Below are 27,369 nucleotides of genomic sequence, written 5' to 3' on the forward strand. Positions count from 1 at the left end.
ACCTGTAGCTTTGTTGTTTTTCAGGATATCAAGCAGGCTGCAATCTAAGATTGTACACAGTTGCAGGAATTTTCCAAAGGCAAACCATAACCTCAAATGAACATAAACTATTTTTTGCTTTCTGAACACAATTATTTTGATTAGAGGATCACTAGAAGCTGTAGCTTATCGCTGCAGCCCTATACATTGACAGGACAGAACACAAGTGTCTCACCAGGCCAGCTTATACTCAAATTATTTAAGGTGCAATTTTGGTATGGGAGAGGAAACTGAAGGACCAGGTACGATGTACACATTAAGGTTCAAACCTGGCTTCTGAGGCAGTAAAATAATGTCAGTGCACCATAATGCACAGCATCCATAAAACCCATATCCAAGACTTATTAGAAAGTGAAGCAATTTCACATTTATTTCACTTACAAATATGAGATCCTCAACTGAGACAACTACTAATGAATGGCCCCAATATCTAAAGATGAGCAATCCACTGCATTATTTGATAAAAAGAGTTATTAAAAGTGAGAACTGACAAATATAAAATCTCTTTTTCCACAAGATCCATATTTTGTCCTATTTAAGTGTCCTTTGTGTCTCCATCTTAAATATAGAGGTGAAAAGTTGAAAAATGCACAAACTGGTGGTTCTAAAGCATCTTCATATTGATTTTCAGAATGATTTTACTCCAAGGAAGCAAAAATGTAAAAATTAGTTTAAAAAAAACAACAATTAGTTTGACATTTAAATAAGTTTATTTCCCATTCAAAACTGTTAGCAAAATCGTTAAGATAAAGACAGACATTTTCTTTTCTCATGAAACCTTTGATCTCTTAATGTAAAAAAGGGGGCACAAAAATATAACTTTTCAAATAAAAAGAATTTAAATGTGGAAAGACAGTACTTAACAAAACAGAGCAGTCCTGTGATATTGAATAAGTTTAGCAAGGCTTCAGCATGCCAGTTGACGTTATACATCAACAGGCACTTCTGACCCATGTGAAGGGCTTGTAAATAAACACTAATGGATTAAAAATTATTGAAAGGACAAGGAATCAATAAGAAAAAAATCTTAGATAACAATGCAGAGGCTTGCAGTAACTATGAACAAAAAGATAACTGGTAAGCAATAGCTGGTGAATTGCAGATCTGTCTTTGGTGTATATGAGGTAGCTCAAAAAGGAAGATAATTCAAAGTTAACGCTGTAACCTATGTAGACCATAATATCCACTTTTTACTGGCTATATACATTTAAAATATAGCTCAAACCACTTTATCATTCAAGGTAAAAATGACAGTGGATTGTCACTCACACAACATTGGCTTAAGATATTCAAAACTACTGGTGAGATACATGTTACATGGAATTACCATATGTATACATACAGTATAATGTATTAAAGCACTAAATAATTTTAGCTCTTTATCCATCATTTTTTTTTAATCACCTTATAATGGCGAGGGGGAGCAAGTGCCTATCCCAGAAACAATGGAAGCAAAGTGGATTCAGTTCTGGACTCAGATCTTCATACCATAGAAAAATCCAACTGACATAAGCCACAAAATACAAAGGGAAATAAAGTAATAAATTTGGCTGGTTATTCACTTACAATGTAATTGGAACTAAATCCCAATCATGAAGGTACAAAAAGGACTAGATGTACAACTGATTATTGAATACAACAGTTTAAAAAGTTGTCAGCTTTTATTTGAAAAAATAAGGAATTTTCAAAATATAGCTTTATATTTGTTTTATATTAACTAATAGATTAATAGAAATAAACCACTTGTGCCCTGTTACTAATCATCAAAACATTCAAAGCTGGTGCCATATACCAAAAGCCCAAGTGCAAAGGAAACTTCATTTTTTTAACAAACATCACAGAAGTGTTTTGTCACAGATGCTAAACATGTTTACTTATTAATACTTGCTATTTCCACATTTTTGGCAATGGACAATATTACATGAGTGAAAAATTTTATAAAATAAAAAAAACACACACTGACACAGAATGAATCAAATTGACTACCGTGACTGCTACTGAACTTAACGTAACCGATTACGGGAATAATGCATTTAGCTTGAGACACAGTTTTTTCAGCAGATCTTATTTCTTGACTAAACAAAACCAAAATTAAACTGCTAGTAGGACAGTCCAATCAGCGGCAGCTCAAAGGTGACAAAAAGACAACTGTCATCCCCCTTATTAGTCAAGTAAGATTATGAAATGGTGGTACATTGAAATAACTACACATATACACTGCTTATCTAGTAAGGAAACCAAAAAAATTACTTATGGAGTGAAGTACTTAAATGCATAAATAAGTAATCCTAGACGGCAAGAAACTTAAACTTGATCTGTGCTGCCTCTGTGCTTTTTAAGGCCTGAATAAAAGGGTTTCCTACTCAGAATGTTCAGGGGGGGCTACAATTCCAGCTAAAAAGCTTTTATTAACAGCGATTTAACTAGGAGTGTGAAGGGCAAACAGTGATGTTCTGAAAATTAACCACACTCAACCTTACAGTATGTGAAGTTTGTATAACCACCTTCATTTCCTTTAATTACATGTCTTAAAGTAGAATAAAAAAAAAAATGCTAACATAAGAAAAAATGAGAACCTAAACAGAAGCCACCGTATGGAATTAAGTTATTTTTCCAATATAATGCATATTAAGATGAAAGTCTTGAATGCAATAATTTAGTAGGATGGCCTCATTCCTATCTAAAAAGGGCTTCTGAATCAAGCTCAACACAGAAGCCTTACTGCTCTTAAATCTCGTTTATGACTTCAAACTTGCCCTTCCACAACACTAGAAAATGGGCTGGCCAGAGCCATTCATAAATGAAATAGTTAAGGGCAGTCACACACATTTAGTACAGCGGTATTGGAATAATCAGCAGCACAAAACCTCCATCTTTTGGTCAGCAATTAAAGAGTTGTCACATCTCCATGCTTAAATATATGGAGAGATATCTTCATAGTAAACAGCACTTTCTTTTTTGTTTAGTCTCGGGAGGCTCAAGAGCTGCCAGGATCGCTTCATCAAAAACATTCTTCAGTCCTCTCTGTAAAAAGATTAAGGATATACATATGATTAATAAAAACATTTTCAATTGGGATGAAACACTGATAAACTATTCATTGTCACTGACAAAAAAAATAAAAAAACAAAACTTAGGGAATAAAACACATTCATACCTAGTGTATTGACATCTGTGTGCACACTCAATTCATCAAAGTAAAAACAGTCAAACACCAGGACGGCATTGACTTCTTATCTGGTTTTAGCTGAGCCACCTGGCATTGCTCATGTTTTTGGTGTAAAGAACTCCATATTGTAATAAAGGAATCCAAAAGGCAACATGTCCAAACCAAGGCCAGCTTGGATCAACAACAGAAATAGCTAGGGGTAAAGTGTCCCTCAAAAAAAAAAAAAAATGATGATAGTGCCTGGAATTTCATTATGGAGAACATTAACCATGTGTTTTGCTATGTAGACATGTACACCCATAACTTGAAACTAAGATGCACTTCTTGAATGATTATAGAAGTGTCGGTCAGAATAGGACGACATCTTTCCACTTCTGCAAAACTAGAAGGTGCCAGAAGAAATTCTCCCATACATTAGCACAGATAGTGGACAAAAAAATTGCCTTAATGAGCAAACCAGTTAATCAATTATTATCCTAGAGGCTGGACTTGTGTACACACAGGAGTTGAGCAAAAATGGTTCTGCAAACTTCCACTGCTGAAGGTTACGGCCCAGAGCAACAAAAGTTTAAGAAGCTTTTGGCTTAAAAGGATACTTTCATGCTCAGAAAAACCTATATGACAGTTTCTTTGGTGGTGATTAGTACAGACTTGCTTTACAAAGGGGCGCCAGAGAGCCAATGCAATTCACTGGATTTCTGTGCACGGTTAGTTGGCACATTGCACACAAAAATTGGTAAGATTGGCTTAGAGCAATATACAGTAGAATACTTGATTTAGTGTGTTATGTAAATGCTTGGATAGACATAAATCTGGGGAAAAAACAAAACACACAACATTCAACAAACACAATTCACTCTCCCCTAAAATTATGTTAGTTATGCAGCATGTGTAATTCAATTCTCTCTACAGATAGATATCATACCTTTTACCATTTCCAAGAAAAAGATCATACAAATGATTAGTCACAACATTAAAACTACCTTCCCAATACTGTATAGGTCCCCCTTGTGCTGTCAAAACAGCTATGACCCATTGAAGCATGGACTCCACAAGAAGTGTGAAGGTCTTCTGTGCTATCTGGCATAAGCATGTTAGGTACGAATCCTTTAACTCCGGTAAGTTGTAAAGTGGGGCCTTGTTTTTCCTACATCCGGCAAAATGCTCAATTGGGTTGAGATCTGGGAAATTCATTCTGAACTCTCTGTTATGCTCCTCAAACCATTCTTGAACAATTTTTTGCAGTGCAGGAGGGCACAATTTCCTTGTGAAAGAGGAGACTGCCACCAGAAAATATGATTCTCATGAAGGGATGTATGCAGTCTGCCACAATCTTTAGGAATAGCAGGACCTCAAGTTTCCCAGATGAAAAATAGCCCATAGCATCACACTGCCTCCACCAGCCTTGCCACTTCACACAGTCCATGCTGCTGCTGCCATTTCTTCCCCAGGTGAATGACGCACATGCACACGGCCATCTACACGATCTAAAAGAAAACATGATTCATCAGACTAGGCCTTCTTTCATTACTCCATAGTCCATTTTTGATAGTCACATTGCCCATTGTAGGCACTTTCGGTGGTGGACAGGGGTCAGCATGGGTAGTTTGACTGGTTTGGGGCTATGTAGCTCCCTTCACAGCATTTTTTGATGCACTTTGTGTTCTGACAACTTTCTCCAATGGCCTGCATTAAATTTTTCAGCATTTTGTGCTACTGTAGCTCTTTTGTGGGAATGGACCAGGCAAGCTAACCTTCACTCAGTGAGTGTTGGGCACCCATAACTAACCACTGCATATGTGGAACACCCCATAAAGACCTACCATTTTGGAGATGCTGTGACCCAATTGACTAGCCATCACAATTTGGTCCTTGTCAAAGACGCAGACATCCTTATATTGTACTTGCTAATTTTTTCTGCTTCTAACAGATCACCTTCAAAAACCATCTAATATATCCCACTCCATGAAAAGTGCCATTTGAACAAAATAATCAATGTTATTCACTTCATGCTGTGGTTGATTGGTTTATACTGAGCTTAATACCATCTGGCAATTACACTGGATGATATAAAGAAAGTTTGTCTAGATTTTGGCTGTGCATAGCTACATACTCATAAAAATATACCATTGTGTTGTGTTAATTTATAATCTTATAATTGTTTAGTAGTTTGGAAAGTCTCCTCTAGCAGCATATAATTTGATATGATGAACATTTTATGAACTAAGGAACAAAAAATATGAGATTGTTTTTTTTTTTTCTAGCTGTTGTTGTACAGCCCAGTTATATACAGGGTATATTAGCAATTTTACTAGTGTTCTCAGTGAATGCGCCTATATTTAAGCGTTTTGACCACCACAGGGGTGTTGCATAAATCAAATAATGGTTATTCTCTTATAACTGCTACACTGACTACGGTTTTGCTTTCACAGTCACATTACAAATTAATTGTACATGGTTATATTTAACCTACTCTTTAGAAAACATTTTATGCCATTTAAACAAACATTTAGAATCTCATTTGCATTTTCTATCTTAGTAGCCGATTACTGTAGATTGTGGGAATGGTATAAAGTGAAATCAGTACATTCATCTGCAAACTTTCACATCTTTAGTCTGTACTTTCAGCATTTTGCAGATTTACCAGCCACTGCCATTCATTCTGAGAAGTCCAGGGCAACCAGTGACCTGTCAGGACATAGCGCAGATAATGAGGTTTCCAACCCTAGTGTCCCAGTTTGTATCCATAATCAATTTTACTGCCACTAGATGCCTCTTCAGGGTTGTGGTGTTTTTACCTGTAAATTTTATTCCACATGGCTTACACTGGGATTTATTTTCGTTAGTGTTGTAATTAAAGTTTGTCTGTATATCTGACCACATTTTTAGCCTGACAGTCTCTTGGGAATTCTGGGTGATGTGATAATTTCCTGATAAGCAGCGTTATCCAATTACAACTGTCAATATAAGTTTTTAAAATTGAACCACTGTATTCATGCTCGTTATTTGTTGGCAGACTGTGTTATGTGTGACAGAGATGTGCAAAAGGCTTCACATCACTCATTGTCCAGTTGTGTTTGCAACATTTTCATTTTGCTTAGTTTTTATCAACAATGATTTTAAAAGCATTTGTCTTAGTTTTCGTCATTAATTGCACATTTTAATTTAGATTTTGTTCTGTTTTCATCACAGAAAAAGGTTGTTGAGGATTTTGTTGAGATTTTATCAACAAAATTAACACTGTCTTTAAGGTAATGCAATTCAGCAACCGCAGTCATTAACTTCAACATCCCCTCTGATTAGAAGTTGTGTAATGTACCAATGGCTTCACATCACCAATTGTGCCATCAGTAATTGTATCAAAATTGAGCTCTCTCAACACTACTGAGCACAAGAAAGAGGCCAACACAAAACTGAGTGCCAGTTTATCACTGGGTGCAGATATAGCATTCAGGTCGAGTTATCAACCTATGACACATATTGTTGGAAAGTAGAAATAAAATGCATACAGATATTTGGGATAAAAACAAAAACGTCACACCAGCAGCTTCTGGACTGGGATAAGATCCCAACACCCTGCTGCTATGAGACAGCAGCATTATCCACTGTACCACAATGTAACACTTTTTCTAATGCATGGTCAGAGTCATTTACGTTTTTTATATTCTGTTTTTTGTTGTGCTTTCAAGTCTCACAACACCAACCTGACAATATCAGATGAAAAGTAAGAGACTAGGCCTAGATAGCTGTGTCAGGTCATCAAAGTCTAACATAATTCTGAAATCAGTGCACTTTTAATACAGATATTTATAAAGAAATACCAACCTATGCTGCAGAGCTCCAAATAAAACCTGAATGCAATTTATTATTTTTATGTCTGTATCGAAATTATAAGAAACAAGAAAAAAAAAATACAACATTTCTGTAGTGTGATACCATTCAAATTTGACTAATATGGTACTGTTTACATGCTCAGTACACTAACAATAACCACATCCTGTTTACAGCAGGACATTGTTCATATAGTCACAAAGGAAAACAGCTAACTGCTCATTCTTACCATCTTCATGATAGTTTGGAGACTACCCTCACTTACCAATTAATGAAGTTAAGCTAGTTGCATCTTTACGTTTCTATAAACTTGTCAATCAAGGGACACAGTTTGGATATAACCTGCCTCCCATTGAAAAATTTAGTAGATTATGCAGTTTCAGACTGTCATTTCTACTTTTTTGTTGGTGGTGTCTACGCCTTAATTTTGTTTGTTCAAAATATTAATATGAAGCTTGACAAGGATGTTTCCTCAAGGATTCCAAGTCTGCAGAAGTTTAAATTAACTAATGCCCTATGTTGACTGGACTTTTCCTCTCCTGGCTTACATACTACCCCTTTTCCTCTCCTGTCTTTCTCTAGACTGTGAAGAAACAGGCAGAACTCAATTATTGACAACCACGACAGACAACTTTTCAACAATTATCAAAAAGGTTGGTCTTGTACTCATCCAAACAATGGCAAAATGCCCATTCCTTTCTTCCTACCCTCTACATCTGTTCTATTGCTGAACCTCTATTGCCTAGGGCAAGGCAGTATCAATAGGTCAACCCTTGTACTACAACGAGTACCCTACTACCAAAACATATGGACAGATGTTCAGCAATAATTGAGTTGGATAAGAGTTGGATGTGGGTGCTGCATTGAGTTCACCCTTGTTAAGGGACAAGGGAACAAGCAAGATTGCCATATTGTATGTAAAACAACAGATTCTTCTTGTTGAAGGGAGACAATTGATAACTGAATATGCAGCAGATATAATTTTGTTAGCAAAAGAGGATTACGGTTAAAGCTGAAAAACTGAACTGCAATGCAGCCTACAGCCACAAGATGCAAGAAGTCAAAAGAGAAAAAGCATTCTGTACTCCCTTCCACACTTGGCAGAGAAACTCTCCAAGGGACTGGAAATAATTGGGACAAAGCATCACCTCCACCCAGAGGTAACATGAATCAAACATATGCTTTTATTCTGAGACTATTATTTGTAATTTTGTTGTTGGGGTAAAGCCAGCAAATGAGGAGAAAAAAAAACAAAAAAAAAAAACATTTTTGGTTAATGGTATTACCTTAGCTGGAAGTAACATACTACATTAAGGGCAAGTCTTTAATTAAATAAACTTACAACAGCTAAATTCATTAGGAAAACTTAAGTAACCTTCCATTAACTCAGAACAGTGCCTTACACAGATCATACACACAGGATGGTAATTGAGTGCTGGTGAACTGTGAAGAAATCAATGTGCAGATGTTAAGAGACTTGTAATGATGCACACTAACTCATGAAACCAGTTGAACTCTTACAAGAACATTTCAAAGCTAGTCCTAAATGAAAAAAATGTTTTTTGTCATACTTCTTATAGAGGAGTTTTGGGCCTTTTTGAATTAGGAGAGAAAAACTATCAAGATTGATTAACAGAAACATTGTTTTGTGTTGCTGTTCTTGCTCATACTGTACATAATTGCATAAATTAATTTTCCATTTTCCTCATGTTATGAATAAGTTGTATTACTCCTTTTATTACAGCAAGCATGCTTGGGTTATTTGTTGAAAAACAGTTTATTGCTACATTAGAACCTTAAACCAAAAAAGTGAAAGCTGATTTGTTTAGACATCACCACTGTACGAACTTCAGTCATGAACTGAGCACTTCTCTTCAGAGTACTGGCATCCCAGGTAGAGCGTGAAGCAGACCTCCCATAACAGACATATAAACATACCGTGTATAAGGTGTTTTTCATCCGATTTCAAAAGGAATTGTATCTGTAAAGGCATGCAGCATTCAATGCAAGTCCAATGTGAAAACCAAATGTGCATCTCCATTGGGCCTCTTTAGATTACAATTTCTGGGCCTTATCTGACAAGGTTAATCAATCACAGACAAAGGGATACTTGGTGCATCACAGAGACATACTTAAAAATATGGTCAGGGAACAAAGTGCCATAACTGAGTGATAGAGAACCTTGGTGGACAAAACTCTGCACCAACGGTCAACCAAAAGTCTGGGCTTATGTGCACCTAAGACATCAATGGGTAAATGACTACTTTTACAGGATACTGCAAGCACCAGATCTATGACCTCACTACATGCTCAATGCTCTCAGCCTGGTAGTAATTTCTACTCCATAGCAGGACCTTTATTGTCTAGGTTAAGGCTGTAACAAAGGCTGGAGTGATCCCCTGTTACTTGGAAGGGTAACCTGTGCTAGACTAGAAGAATTGTTTGTATTGAAGTTAGTCAAGTGTGCCACCAAGTCCTAACCTTGCTAAAATAAAGCAAGTTGAAAGAACAAGATAGGAACCATACTTAAAAGATATGGGTTTGCCTTGCTAAAGACTGGAGTTCACGGATCACTAACCACCCAGTAGACTTAAACTGTATGCTAGCAAAACAGAACCACAGTGTCTGAAACATGCAGTACTGAATACAACTAGAATGTGTGACCAAGACAGAGACACAGAAGAGGTCATAAAAAAGGGAAGAAAAAGCATCGTTGTTTCCACTTGTGCTGGAAAAAGCTGACCCAGAAGGATTGGCGTCAACAGGAACCAAAACATAAGAACATCTACTTTATTAATAAGAACACCTAATTGTTAATTTTAGTAGCTAGGACAAGGATAGCTAGTGTATTATGGAATGCTCATATCACTGTGACTGAAACATAACAACCTAGAAGTTTCTCCTCTGTGAAGGACAGCCGGGTCCCATGCCCAGCAGGGACACCCCTGCTGCTTATGTTCCGGGGGAGCCGCCATGGACAGTCCAGTACCTCCCCCGGGACGCTTGGTGGCAGCTTCGCTGGCCGACGGTGTTTTCCCAACCACCCGCAGGGCTCCATGGAAGATGGAGTCGTCCACAGCTTGGTTGGGGCCCGGCGTGGCCGCTATGGGGAGCTACCTGCTTCCCACAGCCCAGCTGGACGAGCCTGCAGCCCCACCCGAAGTGCAATTAGGACCAGGTGGTTAATCACCTGGAACACTTCCGAGTGGTCTATAAAAGGGCCCAGCCACCACCACTCGGTGAGCCAGAGTTGGGAGGAAGAAGGAGACGAAGCTTGTCTGGGAGGAGTGGTGGAGCGAGGTGGAGAATTGTGGTTTGCTGGAGTTTTGTGCTTTGGGACTGTGTGGCACGGGGAAGACGTGTCACACAGCTGAAGAAAAAATAAAAGTAATTGTACTTTTTTTATACGTGCCTCCGTGTCTTTCTGTGTCGGGCCAGGCGTCTATATAGCGCCTTTTCTACACCTCTTAATTCCGGTAAGTTCAGAACAGCTTATCTTTATTTCTGCATCTCTCTCTCTTTCACTCACACAAAGGAACTGTATGTGTAGGTGTAAACTAGAGTAGACTAACTTTGAGCAAATGAATGCCACTAGCACTGTACAGACCCGATAAAGAAGCTAAAGAAGTTACCCATCTAATCCTCTCATCATAATTCAACCCAAACACTGGTAATTCTGACGATTCTATGATTCGCCGTATTCCTGCTTACAAACACATGCTGAAATCTGTAAAGCCAGTCACAAGATCAGTTAAAAAGTGGACCAGTGAGGTAATAGAGGAGTTTCAGGGCTACTTTGCCTGTACAGATTGGAGTGCCTTCAAAACTGCCACCTTAAATCGCATATTCATCAGACCACTAGGACAGCATTTTTTCATTTAAGAAACATAGCTAAAGTTAGACCTCTTATATCATTGAAAGATGCTGAGAAATTAATTCACGCTTTTGTTTTCAGTAGACTAGATTACTGTAACGCACTCCTCTCAGGACTACCCAAAAAAGACATAAATCATTTGCAACGAGTGCAGAATGCAGCTGCTAGAATCCTAACTGGGAAAAGAAAATCCGAACACATTTCTCCAGTTTTGATGTCACTACACTGGTTGCCTGCGTCATTCAGGATTGACTTTAAAATACTGCTTATGGTTTATAAAGCCTTAAATAATCTCGCTCCATCTTATATATCGGAATGCCTGACACGTTATATTCCAAATCGTAACCTTAGATCTTCAAATGAGTGTCTCCTTATAATTCCAAAAGCTAAACTTAAAAGAAGTGGTGAGGCGGCCTTCTGCTGCTATGCACCTAAAATCTGGAATAGCCTGCCGATAGGAATTCGCCAGGCAAATACAGTAGAGCACTTTAAAACACTGCTGAAAACACATTACTTTAACATGGCCTTCTCATAACTTCACTTTAACATAATCCTGATACTCTGTATGTTCAATTCTTCATAATAACTATTCATGGTGGCTCTAAAATCTGCACTGACCCCTACTCTCTCTTCTGTTTCTTTTTCCGGTTTCTTTGTGGTGGCGGCCTGCGCCACCACCACCTACTCAAAGCATCATGATGCTCCAACAATGATGGACTGAAAGCCAGAAGTCTACGTGACCATCATCATCAGGTCCTTCCATGAAAATATGATGATTTATGTTAGGTAGAATGCCCAGAGGGGACTGGGCGGTCTCTTGGTCTGGAACCCCTACAGATTTTATTTTTTCTCCAGCTTTTGGAGTTTTTTGTTTTTCTGTCCACCCTGGCCATCGGACCTTACTCTTATTCTATGTTAATTAATGTTGACTTATGTTTATCTTTTATTGTGTCTTCTATTACTCTATTCATTTTGTAAAGCACTTTGAGCTACATTTTTTTTGTATGAATATGTGCTATATAAATAAATGTTGATTGATTGATTGACCTTCAACATACATGAATACACTGATGCTGCAACTTCATATACTGCATTAGACTTTGTGAATATATTTGCATTCCCACAAAAGCAATTGTGAAGTTTAGCAATGATAAGCCATGGTTCATCCCAGGTTCACCTCTGCCAGGATATAGAATGTGCTTTCTGATCCGGCAATCTTGAGTAAAGGAAAGCCAAGTATATCTTGGAGAAAGGGATCAAAGCTGCAGGAACAACCACCTGCAAACAGCAGTACATCAGTCTGGAAAGGCCTTAACACTAGAATTACCAGAGCCTACGAAAAAACTTGTAGATCCGTCCCACCTTAAATCGCTTCTTAAAACCATTCTCACCTCTCCGCCAGCATCTTTTGTTAATCTAAATGTGCTGATAAAGAAAAGTTGCAAGTAGCCGGCTATTCCATCCCCCCAACGACTTAGAACGTGCACAAACTTCTCCCAGCTCATGCCTTGGATTGATTATCTGGGAGTGAAGCAGAGTTTTAGAGTGGAAATAATAGATCATTATTTGGAATACACACATTTCACGTGTGTTCCGTTTCTGCAGTAATCCATGTAAACACATTTTTAAAACAGAAACGTTTTTCATATTGTAGTAGTAAATGACAAAATGTAGGCATAAACTATATAAATGTATGAAGCCTGAAGTCCAAATATCAAAGAAACACTTTCACAAAAGGTACAAATATAACAGAACAAGTACGCTTTTATTCAAAAATATAACTGCAGAAAAAAAGCTGCCTTAGCATGCCACATTGACACATACTTATCACAACTGCCATGGTAGCGTAATGGTATCAGCTGCTGACTAGTAATCAAAAGGTCATGAGTTCGATCCCGCACGATTCTCTCTTGAGAAGTAAACTGCTCTTATTCTTACTATTTTAAATAAAAACACATTTTATTTCAGTGTGTAACAGCCAGTGTAATTTATGATACTTGTAAAGGTTAGTTTTTTTTTTTTATTCACTTTTCATTCTCTCAGTCGTGTTCAAGATCCTTCCCTACTTCCCAAAATCTGACACGGCAGTTATCACATAAAGATGCACTGTAGCTCTGCAGCGTACCTGTGACTGCATTCTCGTACCAATGCTTGCAAACTGCAGTGCCTGCGTGCACTTTTTGTGGTATTACATGTCTATTTTTTGAGCATACCCGTGTCGTTCAAACACAGGAACATATGTTGGTTTACAAGTATAACAAAACAAGTGCACTATTATTCTAGACTATAAGTGAAGAAAAAATAAAGCAAGTTACAGTAGGCGGTTGATACGACAGCTTGCGTGGTGCAATGCTAAAAACTGCTGATTTCTGATCCGTGCTATATGTGGGGGGTATTTCGTGAACGCGACAGAGAATGGAACTGAATTTAAAAAAAAAAGCTTACCTTTACAATTATCATGCATTAACACTGGCTCTTACAGACTGAAATCAAATATGTTTTTATTCTAAAATAGTACAGTACATGCAATATTATTTGAAAACGAACAACGTCAGATCGGGTTTGAATACACGCTGACGCTCTTACAGAAGGCGTCAGCTTATTCAGTGCAGCAGTTTCAACGCAGAGAACATGCAATATTATCTGAAACTGAACAGCGTCAGATCGGGCGCATATTCAAACCCAATCTGACGCTGTTCCTTTTCAAATAATATTGCATTAGTGCGACGATGTTTTTACATACAGTCTCTCTTTCATTCATCTTACGGTTTGTAATCAGTGACTGCATGTTTTTTTTCCCCCGATCTAGCCAGTCCCCACATGTTGCTGTATGGTGGTGTTTCTTTTGTACTCCAGGACACACAGAGGACAGAATAGTACAGAGCAGCAAGTTCAGCGCTATATGCAATCAGACAGATAGGCAGAGAAGGCACTAGATATATAAATAAACAGGGGAGGCACTGTATAACAGATATATAAAAAAACAGCTAAGGGGATAGATATATAGATAGGCAGACAGGGAAGCTCATATATAATAATAAAATTACTGTTATTACTATATAGATAGACAGGGAGTTCAGGAAGGCAGAACGACGAAGGTTATTTATTTATTTTTAACTATTGTAGAATAAAAACATACATTTGATTTCAGTCAGTCTAAGAGCCAGTGTAAATGCATTTTAATTGTAAAGGTTAGCTTTTTTTTTTTTTTTAAATTCAGTTCCATTCTCTCAGTCGCGTTCATGATTTGAATGTGATGATTTTATATAGCACGGATCAGAAATCAGCAGTTCTTAGCATTGCACCACGCAAGCTGTCGTATCAACCGCCTACTATAAATTGCTTTATTTTTTCTTCATTTATAGTCTAGAATAAAAGTGCACTTGTTTTGTTATACTTGTACACCAACATATGTTCCTGTGTTTGAGCGACATGGGTATGCTCAAAAAATAGACGTGTAATGCCACGAAAAGTGCACGCAGGCACTGCAGTTCGCAAGCATTGGTACGAGAATGCAGTCACAAGTACGCTGCAGAGCTACAGCGCATCTTTATGTGTAAACAGCAGTGTCAGATTGGGGGGGTGGGGGTGGGGAGGGAGGTAGGGAAGGATCATGAACACGACTGAGACAATGAAAAGTGAATAAAAAAAAAAAGCTAACCTTTACAAGTATCATAAATTACACTGGCTGTTACACACTGAAATCAAATGTATATTTTAAAATAGTAAGAATACGAGCAGTTTACTTCTCAAAAGAGAATTGTGCAGGATCGAACTCATGACCTTTTGATTACTAGTCAGCAGCTAATACCATTATGCTACCATGGCAGTTGTGATAAGTATGTGTCAATGTGGCAGGCTAAGGCGGCTTTTTTTCTGCAGTTATATTTTTGAATAAAAGCATACTTCTGTTATATTTGTACCTTTTGTGAAACTGTTAATTTGATATTTGGACTTCAGGCTTCATACATTATATAGTTTATGCCTTCATTTTGTCATTTACTACTACAATATGAAAAATGTTTCTGTTTTAAAAATGTATTTGCACGGATTACTGTAGAAACGGAACACATGTGAAATGCATGTATTCCAAATAATGATCTATTATTTCCACTCTAAGACTCCACTTCACTCCCAGATAATCAATCAAGGCATGAGCTGGGAGAGGTTTGTGCACGTTCTAAGTCGGCGGGAGGATGGAATAGCCAGCTACTTGCAACTTTTCTTTATCAGCACATTTAGATTAACAAAAGACGCTGGCGGAGAGGTGAGAACAGTTTTAAGAAGCGATTTAAGGTGGGACGGAACTACAAGTTTTTTCGTAGGCTCTGGTAATTCTAGTGTTAAACAGGTCACTAACTACAAGAAAGAAACAGTTTTGCTGATGCCAGTCTGGTTAATCAGTTTTGAAAGACTTTCTGAAAGACAAAGTGAATTCTGATGAATTGAAAGATCAGAACTCAGAAGTTATTGTATGTGCCTTTTTTCTATAGGAGCAGAAATGTTCAGGTAAGCTACTGTAAATGTATGTTTTGTGTTATTTGTTATTGTCCCTTGTTTATATATCTATATGCATCTCTACCCCCCATCCATCTTTACATACATACATACATACATACATCTTCAACTATCCTTATATTATGAATAATGAATATTTTATCATTTGGTTTACTGCAGCAAGTGTGAATTGGTTATTTATTGAAATCAGTATCATCGCCATGTCTGAACCACAACAAAGGAAATTAAAGTTATTTATTGTAGATTTGTATCAATTTTTGTTCATAAATTATACAGATCACTTTATAGCTCTGGCGTCCCAGCTGGAAGATGAAAATAAGATCTCGCTCAAATCCATCATTACATACCTGGGTAAGAGCGGAGCATTCTACATACTTCACTGCTCGCAGATCCCGTGCTAATTTTTCTGCCACTTCTGGTGATAATGGCCTTTGTTTATTTTTAGCAAGTTTTTCTACAATGCTAGGGTCATCTCGCAGGTCAACTTGAGTGCCCACTAGTAGGAATGGAGTTCGTGGACAATGGTGAGAGATTTCAGGAACCCACTGAAAAAAGATGAGGGATAAGCAAAACAGTTACAAACAAAGAAAAATCATGCATAAACCAGAATTACCATACAGGTTAAGAATTTGCATATGGCTGCTGTAACTGTAAAAAGCACTATATCCAATGACAGACTTGTCTGCCATATTATCTGTCAGACTAATACTTTATATAAGAAAGAACTGTATATTCATCCAAGAATCACAATATTATTTAATTGCAAAAACTGGTAAATGAAATGGATGGATTATGCAGGGCAATGCATGAAAAAGTAGCCCCAAGCAAGGTAAGAACTACCACCCAAGCATACTGAAGTGAAGCTATTGTGAATTTCCCATGAACATCTTGTTAGTCCTGTTTCCCTGTCAGAAAGCTGGAGAGAATGCCTGCCGTATACCTTGGAACAGTAACTTCCAATTGTGGAACAGTATGCTTGTACAAGTTCTTTAAAGCAGATGCATGAGGGATTAGTGAAACAGTATTTGTCAAAATTAACAATTTAGCAATTGGTGAAAAAGTGGCATACTACTGGATTTGTGAGCAATGAACCAAAACCAAGTAATCTCTACAGTCTCACCGTTACCAACACTACATATGACAAAGAAAGAAGATCAGTAAAGTCTTAAGAGGGGTGTGCCATTAATGCGATGTCAGCTTGAATGCCATGATGTGCCTGCTATGTTTTGGTACAGTACCAAGTATATTAAATGGTGAACTGTTATACCAATATGCTGATTTTACAAGAGTTAAAAATGAAGGATGATAACTGCATCCACCTTTACTTTCTTATTAAGCACTAACAGCGACTATAAATAATTATTCTAATAGTTCAGCATTGTATTTGTTTAGTTGCTAAACAGCTTTATTTATTAACTATTACAACATTGTTTCTTATTACTAGAGATACTATCATATAAGAAACACTTTCAGACAGGTTTTTTGGAGGAATCAGGGAATCAAAGTAAAGGGCAGGTTATCAGCACAGTGGGTTTCAAAATCCCAATGCTTAGTTATTTTTTAAAAAATATGCTAAGTTCCTAAATATTACAGCACATGCGCACACACACACATATATAACTTCAAAGCTTCACTTAACAGTTACTTACACTCACCCAAAGACTAGTGCAGATTTGTGGCTAAGAGAACTACAGTAAGTATCTAGTATAACAAAAGTGCTAGGGGAGGCATGCAGAGTTGCAATTTGGAACCAGGACATGGGTGTGAAGTACATGGCTATAGCCAACCAACTAGGCAACTGTACAAGCACAATCAAATTAGGCTTATTTAAAACAGGATTAAATTAAAACAGGGGAATCACAGCTACCACTGTAGCCAAAATGAAAGTGGAAAACTACTAAAGTTACTAAGTTGCTAAAAACTCTACCAAGAATATAGCCATATTTTGTTTGAAGCTGGAAGAAAATTCAGTCAAGTACAAGCATGAGTTGTTGTTATAGGTGCAGCTGGGAGAGTCTAAATAGCTTTTCCCTCTAACAATTAAACAAGTTAGAAAATGAATGCATCTATGTTGTAATATTTAGTTGGTTTCAGGGAGTCACTTCATGGATTTGAAAGCTGAATTTTAAAGTTTTCTTCAAATACTTCATAAAAAGATGCCACATTTTTGTTGGTGCTATAGCACTATTTACAAACTTCTTGTTTCATGTCTTTCAAAAACTATAATTTTCTAGCAAGCAGCAATAAATCTGATTTATTTTTGAAGCTTGTACTAAAAAGCATGTTATGTAATATGAGAATTTTAAGCATAGTCGTTAGGCCTCAAGATGTAATCATTTTTAACTAAGTAAAACGAGAATCCAAACTGACATAGCTGAAGGTCATGTGAATTTCCCCTTGGGATTAATAAAGTATCTATCTATGTAGAAATTATTTTATATAAATACTTAATACTTATAAATACTTAAGCTGTTTTTAAACAGATGTTCCAAAAATTATCCAGTTACTAACAGAAGCACGGCACAGTATCATTTATTGATCTCATTTTGCAAACAACATTTGACTGATAAAAACAGAAGTTATCACAACTTGTTGCTCACTGTCAAATTTGACAGCTGATCTTCATTGTCTCTAGCCTCTAAACTTCAAATCATCTGAATGCAGCTGAAGACCAAAAAAAAAAACCCTCCCCTTTCCCCTTTTATGGAAATCATATGGTTGTATCAGGAAAGCCTTGTTAATATGGATTAAGTAATTAGCCATGGCTGTGAAATAGAAGAACTACTTTTCAGGGACAGAGTACCTCTTTTTAAGCATATTTGTGGTTAAAATCTAATCTAGATGACACTTGTATTAGTTTACACTTCTGTAAAGATTTAAAACTACAAGAACAAAGTAAAAATATTTACCTTTTCACGAACATTCTCAAAGGAGGAGGGAGAAACAACAGAAAAACATACAAGGAAGACATCCGTTTGTGGATAACTTAGTGGACGAAGTCTGTCATAGTCCTCCTGCCCTGTAAACAAACAGTAACAGAAATATAAATGTTACAAAATAGGCATTATAAAATAAAACTGGAAATGGAAAGGAATCACTAGAAAATCCACCAGTGACTGACAAAAGTATTACTTACCTAGAATGGGTTGCCATATCAAAACGGCAATTTTACAAATAGGGCATTTAAAGCTTTAAACAAAACAACCAGTTTAACATTATTACATATGCTAAAAGTACAACACATTTGATTAACTTATTTAATAAAATATTCAATACAAGGTATCAGTCACATGACTAGGAAAAAACTGCAGATTTTTAGCTCTAAGGACCTAGCTTGAAATCCCAGAACAAAACGATTCCCACATAGACTGCAAATGTTCACCACATATCCAAATAATTGCCTGGGAAAAATTTCACTTCATCTCACATACACTGCTGTGAAAAATCAATTTTTCCCTTTCCTAACAACCTCTTTATGTAATAACAGATTTTTTCTAGAGATACCAAGCCATATATTGTAACAAATATATTAAAAAAAAAAAGAATATCAGGGCGGGGTAAAATACTTCTTTACTGCACTATATGTGTATGTAAAGATAAGCCGGCTTTGCACAAATGCCAACCGCCAAAATAAAATTTATGTACAACACTACCCCAAAAAAACAAGGTTGTATAATCATTAAGCAAATTTAAATGAAAAATGAAATGTGTTTTTAAACACCAAAAAAATGTCTTTAATTTGAAAAGGTGAGATTGAAAATGGTAAAATTATTGGAATATTATAACACTGTAAAAAAGTATTTTTGGGCCAAATACCATAGGATCACAATACTCTGCCTCCCAGGAAAAGCCTATGCAAGAATAATGAAAGGAAGAATGTATCTAATTATGTACAAATTTCATCCTGAACATTTTAACAGTGAAAAAAGTATTTGTCACTTAGTGACAGAAGTAGATAATCATATTCATATGGTATCTTTGCAAGTTTATCAAGAGGATCAGATTCTGAGGCTGTGGCTTTGAGCTATTATATTCCTGGTATTGAGTTTACCTAACTAACTTTAAGTGAGGTCAACTTAAAGTAAGTGTGGGTATAAGGACTGGTGTGTCTCCCTCCCCTGGGAGTCAAGCATTGTAGTGTGCATGACAAGGCTGCCTATTGAATGGGGGCGATTCACTACCCGCCTTTGGCCGCACTGTTTTAATTCTCGGTGAGCAGACGCTGCAGGCAGCATACTGTAGTGGAGGGGACTGTGAGGTGGGCTGGTGATGAACCACCCGTCAATGCCCCCATTCATTCTCAATAGCAAGCCTGCTTGTACTGTTACGTACATAGCAGGAAGTTGTGTCTTGTCAGTACATCAGACGTGTCGATGACTGCTGCCTTCTTGCTGCGATAGTATGTACAGTGCTGTGCAGAACAGCTCATCTTAATCTTTTGTCTTCACCCTTCAACAATGTCTCTGAAACACAAATCTAATGCAAGTGCTGGTGATACAGTAAAGAAGAGAAAAACCATCACAATTGAAAATAAAGTAGAAATAATAAAAAGGTCAGAGAGAGGTGAAACTCCATCATTCATTGGCAGAGGACTTGGTTACAGTCGGTCAACAACAGCATTTATTAAATTTATGTACCTGATCCGAATTACATACAGATTCAACTTTAGTACAAACCTACAGTCCCTATCTCGTACGTAACCCGGGGACTGCCTGTATAGATATATAAATACACAAATTATATACAATTTCCTTTTGTTTGCTAACCCAATCATTGGTTACTAGATACAAATAAATTGGTGCCAAACAGACATTGCATTTACACTGTAATCTTAAAAGCACCAAAGTTAAGCAAGAAAATGTTGCACGTGTACTTCATATAGGCCTGCCAGCCCTCTAAATATATTTTTAAATATATTTATAGGGTTGGCAGGCCAATATTAAAATATATTTTAAGTTGACTCAACATAGAGGTGGCCTATAATCAGCATACAACCTGGAAAAGATCTCATCAGTTTTATTAGAGGAAAACTAGTAATTTTTTTTTTTTTGCATTGAACTGCACATAACTGATTCTTATTTTACCATTATCTCTTTTTATTCACTTGTGCATGTTACGTTCAGCACAGTGGTACACTGGCTGTCAGTGCTTTCTCAGAGTTCCGAAGTCCTGTGTTTACATCTTAGCATGCAGAGTTTGACTTATCATTCTCTTTTTAATGCCCATCTACCAAAAATATTTTCAGTTACTGGATTTTGCTACTGACCCCGATTCCCGTGGCTGGAAAGTTTGTTCTAATTTAAAAGGTTAGGTTTTTTTTTTTTCCTTTGCTCAAAAATGTCTTGATGCCTGTATTCGCAAAAGAGAATTTAAAAAATTCAGTTATAATAAAAACCAAACCCGAAACCACACACACACACACACCTACCAACAGAAGCATTCAAAGTTCTACTAAATTACTAACCCCTACTTTCTCTGGTGTTCTTTTTCCGTTTTTCTGTGGTGGTGACCTATGCCACCACCACCACCTGATCAAAGCAACATGCTGTTCCTACATAGATGGATTGAAGGCGAGATGTCCACATGACCATCATCATCTAATTCTTCCACATGAACCCTCAAAACCATGAGGACTGATTTAGATCATTTATGTTAGACAGAATGCCCAGTTGGGGCTGGGTTGTCTCATAGCCTCAGAACCCCTGCAGATTTAGTTTTTTCCTCCAGTCCTCTAAAGTTTTTTGTTTTTTCTGTGCTCCAGGCCATCGGACTTTACTATATTCTTTGTTACTTATTATTGCCTAATTTTTTAAATATTGTTTTCTTCATCTTATAAAGCACTGAGTTACATCATTTGTATGAAGACATGCTAGATAAATAAATGCTGTTGTTGTAAAGCAATGTTAGACAAACATACATGTGTTTATACACAGACAGAGTGAAAGAGAACACTCACCAGCAGTATCAAAGAGTCCTAAAGTGTACGGTTCCCCTCCAATCATCACAGTCACTGCATAATTATCAAATACCTGAAAAGTATAAGAATTAAAAATAAATAAAAAATAGGGAACTATAAAACTAAAAGAACTCCAATCAAAATCAAACAGACAAATTTGGTTCTTACCGTGGGGACATACTCTGATGGAAACTTGTTTGTTGTGTAAGAAATGAGAAGACAAGTCTTGCCAACAGCTCCATCTCCTACCACAACACATTTTATTGTCTGCATCTTTCAACGGATGTCCTGTGTAAAATCTGGTTTAAATAAATAAATAAATGAATAAATATATATATTAATCTAAAGATTATCCAACCTAACAAGAGAACACACTATTTTGATGCCTACATTTCCTAGTAGTCCTGTATAATCCTACATTGGACTATATCGTGCTAAACTACACACATTTCTGCAAACCAAGAAGTTGTACTGCCTATACAAAACATAAGAAGACTATATAATTGTGTAATCATGGACATTCTGGTCTATTATTCCAATGTCAGTATAGTGTTTGGTACCAATTTACAAGATATTTTTATAACCATTTATTCAATAATAGAGAAGGAAAAAACATCTCTTCTAAATGAGTACAGGAAACTATTGCATTACATTATAAAGACAAATACTACAGGACAATTTTAAGCAACTGAATTTCATGGAGTAGGGGTGGATTTTGGGTTTCTCTCAATGTCACAACAAATGAGGGGGATTTCACCACAAAGAATGATATGATTGGCAGGAACCACCCAATTTAACAAACTTGTGACAGGCAGCCACAGCCATTAATTACCCAGCCAGGACACCAGCTGGATGGAAGTACTAGGGGAGAGAGCTCCTGCATGGCACTGCCTTCCCTAGGGGTGGCTACGGCACCACAGATTCCTGCTGGGCACGCTGGAGTTTGGTACTGCCCTGTTGGGTTCCAATGGGGCCCGCCAGGGGGAGCTGCAGAGCCCTACATTTCACCACACCTGAGAGTGATTCCAGGACTGATTAACAAGCCACCTCGAACAATCCCAGAACCAACATAAAAAGCAGCCACCTCACTCTACTACGAGCCAGAGTCAGGTGTATGAGGACGAAGCTTGCCAGAAGACAAGTGGAGGCGCAACAACAAACAGAAGAAAGGAAGAAGGGGGACAGTATATATGGTGCTTGGTGTACTGTGCTGTTGAGGGGAGTGATGGAGATGTGCTTCCTGTGTGGAAATAAACATGTATTGTGCTGAACTTGTGTGTCTCTGCCAGTTTGTTTCGGGATTGGGGCATCTGGACAGCCCCTAGTTTCCACAATGTGCACATGCTAAATTTATTCACAGATGCTTTCTTTAAAGCAACTGAAATACCAAACGTATATTAATAATGTTGTACGTTTCATCACAAACTGCTCAATACATGATGGTTTAACACAAACTTTTTTTAACACCACATTTTTTTCCATACCAGGTTCATCAATAAAAAAAACCAAAACAAATAAAAAGCATTGCTGTCATTTTTGTGATTTTTGCATCACCATGTAAAGGATAGCTAGTTAAGAACACTTATTAAGAGTACTATTTAAGTCAAATTAATTCAAATTTCAAATGCTACACACCAGATACTTTAATTTTCCAAATCTTTTCTTCCATTTTTAAGTCTGTCCCAATTTTAAGGCTACCTTTGAAAATTCAATTTTTGTTGCACGATCTTAAACTTACATGACATAAGTGATCAGACTTGGTCATTGAAATGGACTGAATGCAAGTGCCTAAATTAGTTTCAAATATGAATTAATATATAGCCAATGTGGAAGGTTTGAAACGGTAAATTAACTACTTTTATTTTGGAGTGATGTGTGCGAGGTTGCTGCACCACACAAGATCAAATTCTGTATTACGTACAGTGCAGCAGGGATAGGCACTTGCTCCCAGAGATACTGAAATAGATGCATTGGACAGAAATGCAATGGTTGGATTCCTAGAAACCCAAGGATAAATGCAAATCTCCACTCCTTTGTCACAGCAGTGCAAACCTTGGTGCTAAAAGGCAAATAATCTTGTCTCTTGCTTAACTGACAGCTAATTTACAACATCACACTCTTAAATCTTGTATGAATCATGTATTTTTTACTTCAAAACAAATTCTATAATGGCATAAAAGCAGCAACAACTAAAGTCTTTTTATTCTTGAAAGCACACCAGTATTTTCCTGCTCTATTAAATTAAACCATGCAGGATTTTTAATTAACAGGCAGGGTTACCAAAAATACATCATCAAAATTCAAGGACTGTAATACAATTTGTTATTTAAAAACATTTTTGGATGCAGAGTTTTACAAAAATGTACAGTATATTTTAAGACACTGTTTATATGCGACACATAGGAGTATGAGCAAACTTTCTGAGCTGTAATAATGCAAATTATACAATTAACAGAACAGGGCAAGGGACTGCATTCTTTGTGGTATTAAGATAAAGAAATCTTTTCCTGTATGTGGCCCATGATACTTTGTGACATGCCCTTTTCTGTGAATTTCAGAAATGCATATACACAAAAACCCATATGATTAAACAAGCTGGTACTCCGTTTCTGTAGTTGTAGAGAGCCTACAGTTTTAACAGCTATAGTATATTCTCCACAAATTTCACTGACCTGATGCATAAAATACTAAAAGTGGTTATTTCTGCACATTAAGAAATCATGTTCGTAATCTAAACTTAAGTGTGCGGCTTTCACATAAAGAATGCAAACTGTATTGTAGTAGCCAACATATTACCCGGAAGATGGGTGGGACTGGATGGGCAAATGATAGCAAAATATCATACAGGTAAGCTGAGCTCTGCAATCTAAAGAACTCCAGGAACATTTGCGTTACACATTACAAGCCCAGGAAGATTCAGGCTGGGACTCCTGGAGCATTGGATAAATACTGTCTTGCAAATGATGAGGATAATGGAGAGAGGAATAACAAGCAACCCTGGAAGACAATCAGCAACACTGGAAGAGTGAACATCACAAGAATTGCTGCAGCTAGTTTCAGTAACTGTACGAGGTATTTCCCATAGCCATAAAAGCGAGAAGGTGGTTATTCTGAAAGTACAACTCTGGATCATTCATTGTTAAATAAACTTGTCCTTACCAATTTACTTTCATTCAGCATTTGTGTGTTTTAGTCTCAATCTCAGTGCTCGGTTGCAGTATTATTCTTGAAGTTGTTGCTAAGTGTCAACAGTTTCACATAGCTTAGCATGATATCAAGGCAATGCATTTCATTACTTCAAAATGTTTATTATGTGTGATCCACCTAACTTGCATATATTTGGATTGTCGGAGTAAAACAGGAAACCTGTGCCGACAATGGGAAAACATACAAAACTCCATACAGGGACCTACCTTTGTAAAAATGAACCATGCCAATTTAAAATATAATTTAAATATATAATTTTAGAAATCTTGTTAAACAGATTTTGTTCCGTTCTGTACTTCATATATGTATCAACCCAAGTTATTTCTTGAGCCTCTGTGCTTGAGCTGGACTGACCTGAACTACAGCAATTACTTGTTCCCGGAGCCTGCATTCATTTCACAGCTATACCATCCAAACGTGTTGTATAATCTTTCATTTTTAATAAATTAATTTTGCAAACAGTTGTGGCTACATGCTATTTTCCAAATACTTAACATTTTGCAGAAACTACCAATACAAACTGAAAAAACAAAAGTGCAAACGCTATAATAAAACGACCCTCTGTTTCATATAGAAAATAAGTACAAAGGACAACTTTTCATAAAGAAACAACCCAAATTCATACATTGTGTTAAGGCTTTAAATTAAGGAGGAAAAAAGGACCATACCTACAGTAGAAAGGTTGCTTTAAGTCACACCAAAAAATCGTCAGCAGGTGATTGACTCAACTTAGTCCAAAAAAAGAAGCAGCAGCTTAGTATTCGGGAATTAAAATAAACTTTCCGTTAGATATTTAAATTCATACAAATCCCTTAGGCATCTTCCCGACAAAGTAGAAGTAAGTAAGTTACACACTGGTGACCGTACTCAAAAACTTCTGATTTCAGGCGCTGTAAAATGGGTTATTCTGCAAAGATGTCCGACTCAGGAAGCGAGGTTCTCTTTGAGTAGCGTGCAGACTCCGCAATAGGTTGTAGTATGTCTTAAACAGTACCGTGCAAAACAACCTACAATATAAAACAAAGGGTAACATCTGTTAATATTATGAGGCTACATTCTGACAAATGGTGCAATATTTAAAAAGATAAAAAATTAAAGGCCGTATAAGTAGTCGTGATGGGGAAAGATTTGCTAAAGCGACATCCAACCAATTACTGGCGATTTGGGAGGCATCGAATAATAAAAAACAGGGAAAAGGGAGTGAAACATAAAGTTTAATGACACGCCCATAAAATAAGCGGTAGGAAATAGGGAAAGCGGGAGGCCATATACCCTCTGGAGGGTAAAAGTAAAAGCTCTCGTGCCTCTGTGGGCGCTGCTCCCCACTTACTGATCAACAAGTTCCGTTTCAATGCTGTCATAATAGCAAAGTACGACTGAGCGTTTCGCATACTTACGGCGTTCACTATGTACTTGTTCAAATGAAACTTAACATCGCAAAAAGTGCTGTGCCTCTAACTCTTCCAAGTTTATTTACAGACTCGGACTACACTCACATCTTTTGATTATCTTAAACGATGACATTAGCTGAAGGCTGTAATATACCATATCGACACACGCGACACAAAGTCGCAGTTTACATTAATAAACATTTTCGGACTTGTTCGACAAAACCTCCATTGCGTTTCTTACCTTCTTCCTGGGTCCAGCAAAGGCGTTGGTTCCATCCGGGTTCCTATTTAACTTTGGAGGCCGAGCTAAGATCTTGACGTCTCCGCCTTACTGCTAGTTTCACGGTCAGCGGCATACTAAAGCATGCTCGTACTTCCTCTCTTGACTAGCAACCTGTCTATTCACGAGTCCTAGCGGTAAAATAATAAAACACCTGCATGTATGATCTCCTGTTGAACACACACGAGAGGACAGCACATTTTATACATAATCACAAATTTAGACCTCTGGGCACACTGACGCGAATACAGACGGACGAGATCACAAGCGTACAAAACCTTTTTTTGATTATCTATAACCAGCAAAAGCTACAAAAGTACGAGAAAGATTTTCCGGGCAGAAATATGTAAAGTATATATACGATTAAAACAAGTCATATTGTGGTGACTCATTCCTCCTCAAAACACACGCACCTAGAATTCAGATTTCCTGCGTGCTGCAAAATACCTACCATTTTTACCAATGGGCAAACAATTCATCTGAATTCTTTACATGCATATTATAATATGTTCACTACAACAAGTCCGGCAGCCATAGTGTTTAAACGTAAAAATTTAGCAACTCAGAATAAATTTAAAATTGGAAGGCAGATTAAATAAAAAAAATAAACCCGGTTTGAATGTGTTTATACTGACACGTCGCCAAGGGATACTTAACGCTGTTACTACATCGACTCAATCAAACACTAAACGATGTAATACATGGATTCATAATTGTCTAAGCTTTGGCCAGACATCAATGAAAGAATGAAATAACACATACCTTTTGATAAATTTGTTTGGAATGGCTCGTTCCTGATGAAGTGTTACTGAAATTGAAGATCACCTGTTTCCTCCCTCTGAACACTGAACTTTTGGCGGAAGTCAAGCATACGTAGGGAGGGGTTGGCTAGGCCTGGCAAAGGAAACGCATTCAAATCGACGGTCTGAAGCCGAAAGACACGTGGGGTTTGCCCTCAGTTTAATTTTAATTGCTTTCAGTGTAAATATTATTAATGTGTTTGTTGTTCTGCCAGGATATGTTTAACCGTATGCATCTGACTGAGTGTGTGTAATATTCGTGTATATAAGCACCACTTTGATTATGGGTCTGTTTTATCTTTAA

At 37.1% G+C, this 27,369-nt stretch overlaps 1 protein-coding gene across 4 annotated transcripts; it reads right to left on the reverse strand.

Moving 5' to 3' along the window:
- Positions 1-730: 730 nt before the first annotated feature.
- LOC120535673 (cell division control protein 42 homolog) lies at positions 731-27,143 on the reverse strand. Of its 4 annotated transcripts, none has more exons than XM_039763644.1 (7): positions 27,028-27,143; positions 25,267-25,601; positions 21,556-21,686; positions 21,388-21,460; positions 18,341-18,450; positions 15,779-15,976; positions 731-3,063 (listed from the first exon to the last, which is right to left on the reverse strand). In XM_039763644.1, exons 3-7 carry the CDS (start codon positions 21,658-21,660, stop codon positions 2,974-2,976), a joined length of 576 nt encoding a protein of 191 aa, XP_039619578.1. In that variant the 5' UTR covers positions 21,661-21,686; positions 25,267-25,601; positions 27,028-27,143; the 3' UTR covers positions 731-2,973. The 4 variants fall into 4 exon arrangements, with proteins under 4 accessions (XP_039619578.1, XP_039619574.1, XP_039619575.1 ...); XM_039763640.1 differs by having other exon boundaries at positions 25,263-25,601; positions 27,028-27,141; XM_039763641.1 differs by lacking the exon at positions 27,028-27,143 and adding an exon at positions 26,227-26,331 and having other exon boundaries at positions 25,263-25,601.
- Between the last annotated feature and the right edge of the window lie 226 nt (positions 27,144-27,369).

Source organism: Polypterus senegalus, chromosome 9, assembly GCF_016835505.1.
Source record: "Polypterus senegalus isolate Bchr_013 chromosome 9, ASM1683550v1, whole genome shotgun sequence".
Lineage (NCBI taxonomy): Eukaryota > Metazoa > Chordata > Cladistia > Polypteriformes > Polypteridae > Polypterus > Polypterus senegalus.